Source organism: Denticeps clupeoides, chromosome 1 (genome assembly GCF_900700375.1).
Source record: "Denticeps clupeoides chromosome 1, fDenClu1.1, whole genome shotgun sequence".
Classification (NCBI taxonomy): Eukaryota; Metazoa; Chordata; class Actinopteri; order Clupeiformes; family Denticipitidae; genus Denticeps; species Denticeps clupeoides.
Window position 1 is genome coordinate 26084068 of NC_041707.1, and position 15085 is coordinate 26099152.

At 39.8% G+C, this 15085-nt stretch overlaps 1 protein-coding gene across 6 annotated transcripts in view; it reads right to left on the bottom strand.

Annotated features, from left to right (window-relative positions):
* Positions 1-1291: 1291 nt before the first annotated feature.
* LOC114796713 (ATP-binding cassette sub-family A member 1) overlaps positions 1292-15085 on the bottom strand; it is a 169182-nt gene continuing 155388 nt past the window's right edge. For all 6 annotated transcript variants that reach the window (XM_028991495.1, XM_028991339.1, XM_028991277.1 and 3 more), the window contains 4 exons: positions 14867-14970; positions 11688-11780; positions 3225-3468; positions 1292-2102 (listed from right to left, as the gene is read on the bottom strand). In XM_028991495.1, the coding sequence (XP_028847328.1) occupies positions 1971-2102; positions 3225-3468; positions 11688-11780; positions 14867-14970 (573 nt within the window). In that variant the 3' untranslated portion in view covers positions 1292-1970. The remainder of the gene's footprint in view (positions 2103-3224; positions 3469-11687; positions 11781-14866; positions 14971-15085) is intronic.

Sequence of the window (15085 nt, forward strand, 5' to 3'; positions counted from 1 at the left end):
GTGATGTCAGTGATTGCGTCCTTCCTTCCTAGTCACCTCTCCGTTCTCTTCTCCGTGCACCTGCCTCATCATGCCAACATGGTTGTGACAATATCATGTCATATTGTTTCTTAAAAAACAGAAAATCATTTCTTCACAATGTCATGCACCTGTGACTACATCATCTGGTGTGCCATTACACTTCTTGAATAACAGCTATTGTTGAGAGGATGAAAATTCTTTCATTCGTTTCACTACTCACTACTGACTAAAACTTGCTCAGTAATGAATAATTCATTGTTGGGCTTGTTTATTACATAATTAGAGATGGTTTATACTTTGTGGTGAGTAATGTGTTAAGGTAAGTATTTGATGATTATGTTAAGGCTGGTAGTAGCATAGTGTGTAACACATTCGCCTAGGATCAGAAGAGTCCCTTAGCAAAACACTTGACCCTGATATGCTCCAGGGGGACTTTCCCTGTAACTACTGACTGTAAGTACTTTTGGATAAGGGTGTCTGCTAAATGCTAGCCAAATAATCTGGCATTGGAAGAATTGGCTATAGCTAAAAATGATGAAACCTTTACTTGACATTTAATGATGATTTACTAATAATTTACTGATCCAGCACAAATAAAACTAAACAAATTACCCTTTTCCACTACTCCCTTGGAAATGAATTCGAGTCATGTTTTATTTTACAGCATTTCATGTTGGATTGCAAACAGGAAAATGGGGGGTGGAAAACTGAAAGAATGCAGCATTTATAGAGATAGATGAGCTGAAATTGGGTGTTCAAATCTTATCAGCCACAGTGACTTCTGAATTTTTCATCTATGAATGGTTAGGACATTAGTATGCAGGTTAGCCGGCATACTAATAACACAGAGGTTCCAAAATAAACCATAAAACTCATGGGAGGGGGTATATATGCATGTGTATTATGGTTTAAAAAGGTGCTTTGTGCATGATACTCCAGTTCTATTTTTAGAGTTTGCTTGCTTTAGTTTTATGGATATTCCTTGATTTATGACTAGAAATATAACAATGCCACACAACTCACAGTACACTGCATTATACAGGATGGGCCATTTATATGGATACACCTTAATAAAATGGTTGGTGACATATAAGTGGTCAGAAACTTGTAAATAACTCATGAAAGAATAAAGTTATGTTAAAATCAATTGGTAATTTCTTGTGAAATTACCAATGAATTTGATTTGTTTTTTCAATAGGAAGAGGGTCACGTGACAAAAGTTGGATCCAAGATGGCCTGCTTCAAAAGTTTGCCCCCTCACATATACTAATGTGCCACAAACAGGACGTTAATATCACCAACCATTCCCATTTTATTAAGGTGTATTCATATAAATGGCCCACCCTGTATTTAAAGAAATAAGAAAATAAATTCTGGAAAAAAAAAATGTCAGACTTAATGGCTAATTAGTGTTTACCAAGACAAAGAATCACATTTTATGGTCAAACTAGCAATGAACATCCAATTGAACTTGCCATGATTCAGCCACTCTGGCCTATCGGCTGAGACTGTGAAGCTTAGTTAATAAACATTATGACCAAAAACTTTAATTAGTTCAAAGTAAAAATCTGGCAAAACACTGAATAGTCAGAAAGGGCCTAAGAAATGGAATCAAATATTTGCACTGTCATAGTTTGCTCTGCTGTGATTTTAAAATCTTATTTAACAATCATTAAAATAAGGCAATTGCAGAAGATAAATCTGTTTTATCTTCAAACTAAATTCTCTTTCTAGAAGATTATAATAAGAAAGAAATTACTGTTACTAAATAGCTACGTGGCTGTATACAAACCATGAACAGAACTATTCCATCATTATATAATCATTATAAGGCTTCATAAACTATTAGTAGCCTCTAAAAATCACTTTAAATTAAATGTGACATTTAGTAGTTTATAATGTACATAAATCAAAGTCATTTGAAGACTTCTTTAGTCTGGCAAGTGTATTTAACTTCCATCAGGAGTGGAGTGTTTGAATCCCTGCATCGGCACTTCGTCAGATATGTCAACAGGGTTGTTGTATGTAAGAACGTCCTCCTCCTCATCCTCATGCTGGTGCTTTGCAAAATTGACGAAGACCTGTGAATGAGAGAAAAATATTTCAGTTTTGTCATTTTAACATGTAGCAAAGAGAATTTCGTTGGGTAGTAATGAAGAATGATTTTGCATTTGGACATCAAGCAAATGCATTAATGCCTTAAACACTGAAGCGTCCATTCTAAATAGTTGATCTGTCTTTTAGATTTTTTTTTAAATCAATTATTATTAAACAAGGCATAAAAAAGAGAGGAGAGGTTGTTCCATTCTATTTCTTGAAAGGAAGACCTTCACTGGAATAACACCCAGTTTCACAGCTCTTTTACATCTCTCTGTCACTCGCTCTCACACACACATATCCTTTCTCCATTCCTCTAGTCAGAGTATAAAAATCCACTTTTCTAACTTCACACTGGCATTAAAGATGCAATTGCCTTATCAGCATACTGTATTTAAAGCAATATCCACATTTATCTGTTGTGAAGTGAAAGTGAAGTGATTGTCATTGTTATACACTGCAGCACAGCACACGGTGCACAAAATGTGTCCTCTGCATTTAACCTATCACCCTTAGGGAGCAGTGGGCAGCCATGACAGCCACTCGGGGAGCAGTGTGGGGACAGTACTTTGCTAAGTGGCACGTCTGTGTCAGATTTCATCTGATATATTAATTAGAGTTAAAGAATTTGCAGATTTTTTTGCATGCTGACCACGTCTTTTGCATTCTGAAATGAGTATAGGTCAGTTTAAGATGTCAAATAATAACAATACAAACAATAATAAGAATAATATACAGCACAAGTATGTTTGAACAGTGTCATTTTGCATACTCAAAGTGCTGGTTAAGATAAAAAAAATTCCCTCAGGAATAAAATAGCATTCACTCAACCTGGTTGCTTATGGGGCAGTGGGGCCTAGCAGTTAAAGAAGCGGCCCCATAGTCAGAAGGTTGCTGGTTCTAAGGTGCTACTGAGCAAAGCACCGTCCCCACACACTGCTGCCTGGGTGCCTGTCATGGCTGCCCACTGCTCACTAAGGGTAATGGGTTAAATGCAGAGGACACATTTTGTTGTGTGCACTGTGTGCTGTGCTGCAGTGTATCACAATGACCATCGATTCACTGTCACTGCTTGTTATTTTTTCTTTATAGTACACGGTTTACACCTGGTCAAGCGTGGTCTGGGACACAGAGTAGTCTTCGATACCCAGCCTTTCCTGATGCATGTTGAACTTGTTGAAGATTGTGGTAAGAGCACCTTCCTGGTGCACCAGCTGATAGTGCAGTGTATTGTGATGCTTCTCTTTCAGGATGCTGCCAGAGAACGTCTCCCTCACAAAGTCTTCCACTGGTCCAAGAGCAGGAGGGGAACCAGCTACTCGAACAATTAAAGTGTAGCCTTCACCAAACCTGCCCAAAAATAAAATTTTGACATGAATACATTAGCTTGGGATAAAAGGAGTATTGACGTTTAAATCTAATTCCATCCATGTAATTCTGCTACCAGATACCAGACATATTAATGGATTCCATTAATGGATAAAATTGGAAAATGACGTTGTATTTGATGACTGTATATTGAGTGCAAGTAGTAAACCAAAACAAAATTAATAAAATGTAAACAGCATGTGTCTGTGCTTTTATTTTTTGATTAAGCACAATTTAATGCTCCGATTGTAGATTATGATTGTACAACTGTTATTCATAAACAGTTGTCATCTCAAAGCTTTTCGTTTCATGCAGAAACTGCATTCTATAAAATGTGACCATCCACCTTCACTGTCCCATGGCACCTTCTTTAGCATATGGTGAACAGGAGAGAAGGTTACAGTTCAGGAACAAGATGGAGAATATATTGCCCTGTGTTAAAGGTCCCTATTATGGATTTTTCTTTTGCTTTTATATAGGTCTTAGTGGTCCCCTAATACCATATCTGAAGACTCTTTCCGAAATGTAGCCTTGGTGCAGAATTACAGCCATCTTTAGCCAGTCCCATTTTGGTGTGTGAAGCTTTAAATGGAAATGAGGAGGAGAAAAGGCGGGATGATGAGGAGAACGGCCTATAGGAGTGAGTGTGCATTAATGGAAATGACGTCATCAACACTGTTCACAAACCAAAGTCGTGTCTGCATTTTTTCGCGAAAAAAAATAACCCACTAGTTCTTCAGAGTCTCACATGACAGGAAAAAAAAGTGTGCTCATTTTTACATCCAAATCATCAAGCAACTGCAATGCTTTGCACATTTACAAGCCATTACGGTTGGTGGAGTTTCTTTTTTAGGTGAAGGGGGGGGGGAATTCTCTGGGCGGACAAAGCATGAGAAATGGGAGGTAACCTTTACCCTTATATGTTGTGAAAACTTTCCAGGTTAGAGCTGCCAAACGGCCAAAGAACTCTTTATACATATTGCCATTTCTAGCCACTGCAGGACCATAGACAGACTAGGGGAACTTGTATAAATGTTAAATAATCTCACAAAGTTTTTGTCTAGCTTTGCATTAGCTAAGTTTAGGTGGCACTGGAAATATTGGAATCATGTTGGAATTTGCTGTGAGTAAAACCTTTCATGTGTAGAGGGTCTGCATGTGTTGGATGCACAGATCGGCAAGAGCAAGTGAGGACACAGAGGTGAGAGAGCGTATAATTCATGAAAATTTCCCAGGTTGCCTGATTAAGACGTGATGGCTGACTGAGGTGTGTGCCACCCTGCCACTCCCTATGCCTCCCACCCTGTCATGATGCATCGCACCCCTGTGGTCATGACAAAGGCTAGTGGCAATTCCCCAACCCCCCCTAGTCTGCGAGTTTGTTAGGAAGATTTCTACTTTAGCACACAATTCTCACATAGTTCTCAAACTGTGTAGTGAATTAGTGGCAAGCCTCTATCACCAGTTGGGTGTTAAGTAATCTAAGGGAGAACTATAGCTGTCTGTAAATCTGTGTGTGTTTATGTGTTACTGTTACCGAAGCTGCTGTTTAATGTTATTTTTAAGTTGCTGAATCACTCAGGTTTAAAAACAGTTCAAGAAGTAACCAACTCATCAGGGATCAAGAACTCTATATGAATCAGGAATCTACTGGTACGTCACCAACCACAATGGGTGATGAGAACTGGTCTACCTGATGCAGAAAATATAGAGGAAAAAACTCTCCCGAGGTCTTTGAAAAATGCATCCCAGCTTTCATGTAATAATGATTCACAATTTACTGGACATAAGCTGCTCTGAGTAAAAATAATGAATAAACTCATCTGCTTATGCTGAATATTTTCAGGTATCACAAACACCACTCATCAGTCCAGAAAAAAAATTTATTTGCATTTGACATACATTGGTGCAGGGGCAGTGGTGGCCTAGCTTGGGGCAGTGGTGGCCTAGCGGTTAAGGAAGCGGCCCTGTAATCAGAAGGTTGCCGGTTCGAATCCCGATCCGCCAAGGTGCCACTGAGGTGCCACTGAGCAAAGCACCGTCCACACACACTGCTCCCCGGGCGCCTGTCATGGCTGCCCACTGCTCACTCAGGGTGATGGGTTAAATGCAGAGGGCAAATTTCACTGTGTGCCTCGTGTGCTGTGCTTCTGTGTATCACATGTGACAATCACTTCACTTTATTATTATTATCATTTGAAGAATGTGTTTTACCCCTTATTGGGATTCAACTCCCTAGCTTACATTGAGTTTGCCTAGCTTGTACTGAGTTTGCCTAGCTCATTAAGGAATCTGCCAGACTGCCTTGTTATTTTGCCATTAGTACAGTTATGACCCGTTGTTTTCTGGTTAATTAATCCCTTAATGTTATATTTACTTGTGGAAATGTCCATTGTGTGCAATGAGCACTGCATGCGACAGAAAGCAGCATCCCTAATTAGAATAAGAATTGGTGAGTCTTACTTCTAGCCTGCAAGTGCCTTTGCAAAGAGCAAATAAAAAAATATATAAAACAAAATATCTTCCAAAATTTGATTTTTGAAAATTTGAACTCTTGGGATTGCCTTAAAAGATTACATGGATCTTGTCTTCAAAATGCTTAGGATAGTTATACTGATCGAGCACAAACCTTGCTGGTACCTTTCTGACTGCATAATTCTGATTACACTAACATTGACATTTTCAGAAGTCTTCCCTTCCCTGTTTCCACTCCTTTCAGGTCATATGTGCAATTTGCCACAAATAGCATATGACCTTTGTGGTGGCAGCAAGCATGAGCAGATCGCTCCAACTCTAGTTGGGAAAGGTCAGACCCCAACCTCCTATTTGTCTCCTGAGGGGGTAAAGGGGCACAGACACACAGGGAGGTCACAAAGACTATTTGATTAGGCAGGAAGTAGTGCATATCACACTCTGATACTCCCATGGAGGAATGGCGAGCTCCAGAGATCAAAGTGCATGTTTTATTAAATAAAATGGGTGATCCACACACAGCCTCATCAACAGACATACTTACTGCTCAGTCGCCCATATTACAGGAGCTGGTAGGAAATCTGTCCAGTTACCATGCAGAAATGTAAAACTACTTAGTCCTCTACACGCTAAAGAAACCAGCCAGTCATAAACACCATTTAGACAATTGAACCACAAATCCACCATCAGCCCAAAGTATGTGGCAGCCTCAAGTACAAAATATGAGAGAGGTCTATCATTTTAATCAAAGGTACACTTCAACTGTGAGAGACAGAATGTAAAAAAATCCTGGAAATCACATTGTATGGTTTTTAAAAACGTTATTTGTATAAGGGTGCAGAAAAATAAGTATCTGTCAATAGCAAATGTTGACAAAAGTCAAATGTTTCCTGTACGTCTAACATTCCAGGTTAGACCATCTGAGCTGCCTAACAAATCACTCTTTATACATATTGCCATTTCTAGCCACTGCAGGACTATAGAAAGACTAGGGGAACGTGTATTAATGTTAAATAATCTCACAAAGTACAATTTTCATAAAAGGGGAAGTTTTTTGTCTAGCTTTGTATTAGATAACTTTAGGTGGCACTGGTAATATTTAGGCCACTGCCAAACCTACACCAGGTTTGCACACACTATAGCTGGTATTTTGGCCCATTATTCCATGCAGGTCTTCTCAATAACTGTGATGTTTTGGAGCTGTCACTGGATACAGATTCTCTATTGAGAATAGACTGGCTAGGCCACTCCAGAACCTTGTAATGCTTTTTACATAGCCACTCATTTGTTGCCCTGGGGGAGTGTTTGGGATCATAGTCATGTTGGAAGATCCGTATTTATTGACACGGATCAATTGTCATGTCCCCTTTGCAGAAAAGCATCCCCAAAGCATAAAGTTTCCATCCCCATGCTTTACAACAGGTATGATGTTTTTGGGATGCAATTCATCATTCTTCACCCTCCATACATGAGTTTTATTTTGGTGTCAGCTGACCACATTACATTTTCCTGATCCTCCTCCAAATCATCTAGATGGAGTCTGGCATACATTTGATGGGCCTGGTAGTGTGCTGCCTTCAGCAGGGGGACCTTTTGTGCGCTGCAGGAATTTAATCCATGATTAGTAGTGTATTACTAATAGTAATCTTTGGTCCCTCTTCAGGTTATTGACCAGTGAGAACAGGAGGAAAACAGTCCAGAACCACACGGTTCTCAAGATCATTGTACCCTATGAGGTAGGGCTGCACAATTATGGCCAAAATGATAATCACAATTATTCATAATTTAAGGTAATTTGATTTATTCAAATTTAAGGTTAATTTTTTTATTTAATATAAACATCCATTTACTGCTTATTTGTAAAAGAAAAAACTACAGACAGGGCAGGTCCCTAGTCAGTGGCATTTTTACATAGACATTTCAAGAACTATAGGCAAATGACTAACTAAACAAAATACAGAGTTGTGTATATAGAAATCGAACAATCACTGGTGTCTTCCTCCTATAAGTCGCTTTGGATAAAAGTGTCTGCAAAATAAAGTAAAGTAAAGTATACACCAGCTGTGCCTTTTATGGGGTGGGGTGGGAAGACAGAACATTTCAGAACATACAAGATGATAAAATAAAATCTTACTTATGAAAATGCATTTATTCAATGCATTTATTCTTTGTTTGCTCGTTAGTACAGCTGTACACAGTGCAAAAGTCATTTTTGCTTGTAACATCAGACAAGCATGGTTGAAATAGCTTTGAACCCCGTCCAAAACTAGTGGTACTGACGCATGCTGAGAGGCTGAATGTGACATATAGTATATATCTATGTTGTCACTTACTGCTCCCAACATTACATCTCACAATGAGGTTGCAACCCATACAGTCTATGCTTTTGTTCACCCTACTGGTTTTTGGCTGATTATTGGTTGAGAGATATGATTTGCAGCAGAGCCCACTATTTAAATGTGAATATCGCAGACGATCATCTTAATTTTAATCATGCCAGCCAAAATTGTGATCGTGATTAAAATTCAATTAAATGTGCAGCCCTACCATGAGCTGAGATCTTCCCAGGTTGAGGAAGTTTGTCAATGATGTTGTATTTATTTCTTTTTCTAATTATTGCAATTGATCTCTTCCCAGCAAGCTGCTTGCCTGTTGTAGATTGTATACCTGCACAAGACTGGGATGAGACAATCTTGTCCCTTGTGTCCATAGGAGGGTGGCTTTTGACTGCTTGACAGTGTATGGACAGCTGTCTTTTATAAATAGAACTAGTTCAAAGAGGTGCCATTAATACAGGTAATGAGTGAAGGATAGAGGATCATCTTAAAGGAGAAGTAACAGGTCTGTGAGGCAAGAATTATTGCTTGTTTGTAGGTGCTAAATACTTATTTTATGAACCCTTTTTTGTTTTTAAATCATACAATGTGATTTCCTGAATTTTATTTATTTACATTTTTTTAAGTCTACCTATGATGAAAATTACAGACCTCTCTCATCTTTTAAGTGGGACAACTTGCACAATTGGTGGCTGTCAAATACTTTATTTATTTATTTTTTTACCACTTTCGCATGAAAAAAACAATCTGATGCTTCCATTTTATGTCACCTTTATAATATTAAAAAATAATGAAGCGCATGTTCTGCATCATCTATATGCAGAATCCCAATATCCTGACACATGACTGATGTCATCCACACAAGCATGACTCACTCTCTGACAGGCTTATGGGACTTTGAGAATACTTTATTGCCTGCCCCTTCATTTCCGTTTACTTAATACCTGGATGCTAGCTGATGGAAGGCTCTACTGTAAAACTTCACAACGAAGAAAAAGGAATGATTTGGAGTACAGAGAGAGGTCTGTTTGGCCCATCTTAATGCTGTGAAAGGGTGACAGTGGTGTTTGTCCGTTTCATTAAAAGCTGTCTATCCACTAAATGCAAATCATATCCCTCAGTGGTGAGAAAATTAGCTATTTTATGTTCTACAAATCTGTGGGCAGCAAACAAATACTCTGGATGTGGCCTGCAGCTGAGATAGTGTCCTAAAGATGGCAGCAAAAAGCTTGTGAAAATCAGGAAAACTAAAAAAGTGAGGCTGTAAGGTAATGAATATATAAAGGTAATGTAGGTAAAAGAAACAGGGTAAAGAAGTACTATGTGCAGCACATTAGTCAATGGTGCCAGAACATAAGATTAGCACCCATGGTGACATTTCACACATGTGCTGTGGTTGGGATGAGCAAGCAAGAAAAAAGGGTTTAAGAAAGAAAGGCATTTGCCAACACCCTTCATAGCTGTTCTAGTGCCTATTCTATAGTAGTTCAGCCACCTAAATGAGGTGGGGTGTGAGTGTCCCCCATTTGGGAAAGGAACACAGCCAAATTGGCTATTAAGTGATGTAGGGACAGCTGTTCCACTCAGTCGCTGTGGACGCTTGTCCTGCTGTCCTCTTGCCCCATAGCACATTTGCTAGTGTCAGGGGGGAAGAATTGCATGAGAAAAAAACAGAAGAGATAGCTCCTAATTGCCTTTTCACTCATTAAAGGGAGGTCCCACACTTTGTAAAACATTAATCACACGAATGAAGAAGAGATAGGTCCGCTTAATTAGGAAATCCTTTGAGCAAGAGAATGCATTTTGGCACTATTATCAGAAATTTTAGACTGTGCTTTTTAAAATCTTATCTCTTTAACTGAATTAAACAATTGATTGTGTGCAGAACTGGCAGCACATGGGTTAACCCTTTCAGCCTTCCTCACTCTCCGTATCTGCTGACATTCATGCATTATTCATATCAAAGATGAGCCTCCCTGAAGACAAAATGCAATTGACACAGTGGATGTGTCAATTACTACAGCAGCTGAGGGGGACATCTTAACACCTTACTTTCACTCCTTATCTCTGATTTAATAGCCAGGAGATGATAAGACATCAGCACTCTTAATGTAAAATAACCTTGACATGGCCAAGGCTCTTTGTCTAACCTGCACATTCACCCATCCCATGCTACAATGTCCTACAGAAATAGATCCAGGGTTTATTGGAGGGAGGAGGGGGCATTCCTTAGAACTATTGATCGTCTTTCCTTTTAAAGGCTCAGCTAATCTTACTGGGTGGGCAAGAAAATCACAGTCTATGACAGCAATGATTTCACCCCATTGATGACTGGGCAAGCTTGCCAAGTTTACAAGAAGTCACAGAACAATTGAGGTGGATGTTCAAAGTTCAAACTAACAGGGATGATTGAGGCAATAGCCAGTCAATGGTAATTCTCATTGATACAAATCTCAAAGTGCAGCTCACAGGGGATTGAGTGACCCTGATTTGAGATTACCTATCAGACAACAAAGAGGACAGAAAAGGTGGGGTAGCATCAAAACCATTAATGTGTATTTAGTTACCATTATTTCTGTTTGTTTCTGTAATTTTTTAAGTAGATCTTGATAAGTATAAGTACGATAAGTATGTTGTGAGCAATCTCTGAGTCCCATTTTAATTAGCTAAATTGATGCCACTTAAATAGCTTTGGCTCTGGCCATGCATTGATTCCACATATAAATATCTTAACACTTGGCTGCTCTTAACACTTCCATGTTAACAGTAAAATTGAAAAAACGCTTTGACCCACTGCAAGGGGTCACTTTTATCCCACTGATTCACCTGTTTCATTTATCATCTGCTGTTTGTTTAAGTGGCATTAAAAAAATAAACAAACAGCGTAGGCATGCTGAAGGTCTAGTGTGATTATAAAAAAGGAAGGCATGGAGTTTAACAAAAGCAACTTCTCAATAACAATCACTTAATTTCCACTTTCACTCTTGGACTCTCTGTGTTCTAAGTCAAGGGACATAAAAGATGCATCTCACACATCTGGACATCACTGTGACAATGTTGAAAAGGAGGCTGTAACTGACTGTTTTTTGGACATGATATAGAAGAATATGCTCTACATGGTCAGCTCATTGTTTCTATCTAAAGATTCCCTTTTTTTTCTTAAAAACATAACATAACAAATGCATACTGCTGCATTTTAACAATCAAACATTTGGTTTTCTTTCATGCAGTGTTGCCAGTTGGTGTTTCACTCTTATTTGTTACTGCTGGAGCCTATCCTACGACACTGGGTGTAGAGAATGACCTAGGCAAATAACATGTGAGGTATAGACCTGTGCATAATGTACAATGCTGTAAGAAAAAAAAGAGTACGTAAAAAGAAAAATAACTTACTTGCTCTTCAGGTGCTGAATGCTGCCTAGGCATTTAAAACGGCCATTGACCATGATTGCCATACGGGTACACAGAGCTTCACATTCCTCCATGCTACCGGGTCAACAACAGAAAGAAAAAATTTATTATTTTAGTATATTAAAACAAATACACTATGAATACACTAACAACCGTGACTTGATAAACAAAATGAACATGTTAGACTTTAATACCCACTGACTTGGAAAATTTATCCTGAAGACCGGTAATTACAAATGCATAATAGACCAGTCATAACAGGGAATTCATAGATAGATAGATGGGTATTCAGTTCAGAAACAGCCGTTGTCTTTGCAGTGCAAATCATTACTGTATTCAATATACATTTTTTTCCATATTTGGCCAAATTACTAAGATGCAACTGAGTTTTAAACAAATAACCTAATTAATTCATTATTTCATGTCCACTTTTGTATTCTGTTTTCCCTTCAGTATGGCACTACCTTCATTATGTCTGAAAACTCCAGATGATAGAAAACTTAGTTGACTCTGTTCAAGTTGGCTTCTCTACATGTTTGTTAGGTTGTGCCAGCGGATGGAGGATTGTTCTAATTCATAGCGAGAAGGAGACATGGATTGTTCACACATGCAGTGATAGTCTTTTTAAGATAAGATAAGATAAGATAAGATAAGATAAGATAAGATAAACCTTTATTAGTCCCACAAATGGTAAATTGCACTTGTCACGGCAGAAAGTGGTCAGAAGCAGAAGGTAATAGCAGGAAAAACAGAGGTAATAGCATCACCAAAAAAATAAGATAAATATGTATCTGTATATATGTACAAATTTACAATTTAAACAGTTAACAATTTAACAGAATGTGCCCAAGTCTGTGTATGTATGGTCAGCTGCGAGGTCTTTGTCTGACAGCGGTTGGAAGAAAAGAACTTCTGAACCTCTCCTTCCCACATCGTGGGTGCAGTAGCCTGCCACTGAAGGAGCTGCTCAGTGCTGTCAGAGTTTCCTGCATGGGGTGGGAGATGTTGTCCAACAGGGATGACAGCTTAGCCACCATTCTCCTGTCACTCACCACCTCCACTGGGTCCAGAGGGCATCCTAGAACAGGTTGAACTCAGCCTGTTCAGCCTCTTCCTGTCCCCAGCGGAGATGCTGCTACCCCAGCAGACCACACCGTGAAAGATGTCTGATGCCACTACAGAGTCATAAAAAGTCTTCCACCAATTGTGCAGGTTCTACCACTTAAAAAGATGAGAGAGGCCTGTAATTTTCATCATAGGTATACCTCAACTATGAGGCTCCTCTGTCCTGCACTCATTACCTGTATTAATGGCAACTGTTTGAACTCATTATCAGTATAAAAGACACCTGTACACAACTCAAACAGTCACACTCCAAACATCACTACAGCCAAGACCAAAGAGCTGTGTAAGGACACCAGAAACAAAATTGTAGACCTGCACAAGGCTGGGAAGACTGAATCTGCAATAGGTAAGCAGCTTGGTGTGAAGAAATCAACTGTGGGAGCAATTATTAGAAAATGCAAGACATACAAGAGCACTGTTAATCTCCCTCGATCTGGGGCTCCATGCAAGATCTCACCCCGTGGGGTCAAAATGATTACAAGAATGGTGATCAAAAATCTCAGAACCACCGCAGGTGAATGACCTGCAGAGAGCTGAGACCAAAGTAACAAAGGCAACCATCAGTAACACACTACGCCGCCAGGGACTCATATCCTGCAGTGCCAGACGTGTTCCCCTGCTTAAGCCAGTACATGTCCGGGCCCATCTGAAGTTTGCTAGAAAGCATCTGGATGATCCTGAAGAGGATTGGGAGAATTTCATATGGTCCGATGAAACCAAAATAGAACTTTTTGGTAAAAACTCTACTTGTCGTGTTTGGAGGAGAATGAATGCTGAGTTGCACCCAAAGAACACCATACCTACTGTGAAGGATGGAAGTGGAAACATCATGTTTTTCTGCAAAGGGACCCGGACGACTGATCCGTGTAAAGGAAAGAATGAATGGGGCCATGTATCATGAGATTTTGAGTGAAAACCTCCTTCCATCAGCAAGGGCATTGAAGATGAAACGTGGCTGGGTCTTTCAGCATGACAATGATCCCAAAAACACAGCCCGGGCAACGAAGGAGTGGCTTCGTAAGAAGCATTTCAAGGTTATGGAGTGGCCTAGCCAGTCTCCAGATCTCAACCCCATAGAAAATCTATGGAGGGAGTTGAAAGTCCATGTTACCCAGCGACAGCCCCAAAACATCACTGCTCTAGAGGAGATCTGCATGGAAGAATGGGCAAAAATACCAGAAACAGTGTGTGAAAACCTTGTGAAGACTTACAGAAAACGTTTTACCTCCGTCATTGCCAACAAAGGGTATATAACAAAGTATTGAGATTAACTTTTGTTAGTGACCAAATACAAATTTGCAAATAAATTATTTAAAAATCAGAGGATATGATTTTCTTGAATATTTTCCTCATTTTGTCTCTCATAGTTGAGGTATTCCTATGATGAAAATTACAGGCCTCTCTCATCTTTTTCAGTGGGAGAACTTGCACAATTGGTGTCTGACTAAATACTTTTTTGCCCCACTGTATTTGCATGGTGATGGAGGATGTAGATGTCAACAATTGGAGATAGCTTCAAGATAGCTTCAATTTCCATGTCTGCTTTATGTTTAGTCCTGGAGACGTGCTGTCCTGGACAGGTGCCCAGTAGATCTAATGCAGGGAATGATGGGCTTACCTGATGACCTGCCCCTGAAATATCCCCCACAATAACGTCTTTACTCGAATCCTACCCCTACTGCAGTGGGCAGCAATGACAGGTGCCCGGGGAGCAGTGTATGGGGACGGTGCTTTGCTCAGTGGCACCTGGGTGGCACCTTGGCGGATCGGGATTCGAACCGGCAACCTCCTGATTACACCACTGCCCCCCGCTAGGCCACCACTGCCCCCCGCTAGGCCAACACTGCCCCCTGCTAGGCCACCACTGCCCCCCTCTCTAGGCCACCACTGCCCCCAGTTGTTGTAACTGCACAGTGACCTGAATGGTGGAAATCCACATCATATGCTGCCTGGACACTGAATCCATAACATCCACAATATCAAATTATTACCAGGTGACCATGTGGCTGAACAGTGTTGGTCAAAACTGAACATACCTGTGCGATGTCAGTACAACAGAGCGGCCTTCTTTAATAACACTCAGGATGCAGTCCCACAGAAAGCGACGAGCTCTGGGGTCCATTCCTGTGGTGGGCTCATCCTGTGATGGAAAAATACACAGATCACAGATCACACCAGGTATAAGCCTTCAACAGAGCAACTGTTTCATTTCTCTCAGTCAGAAGCATTTACTGCATTAACAGGGAAAGTTTGTA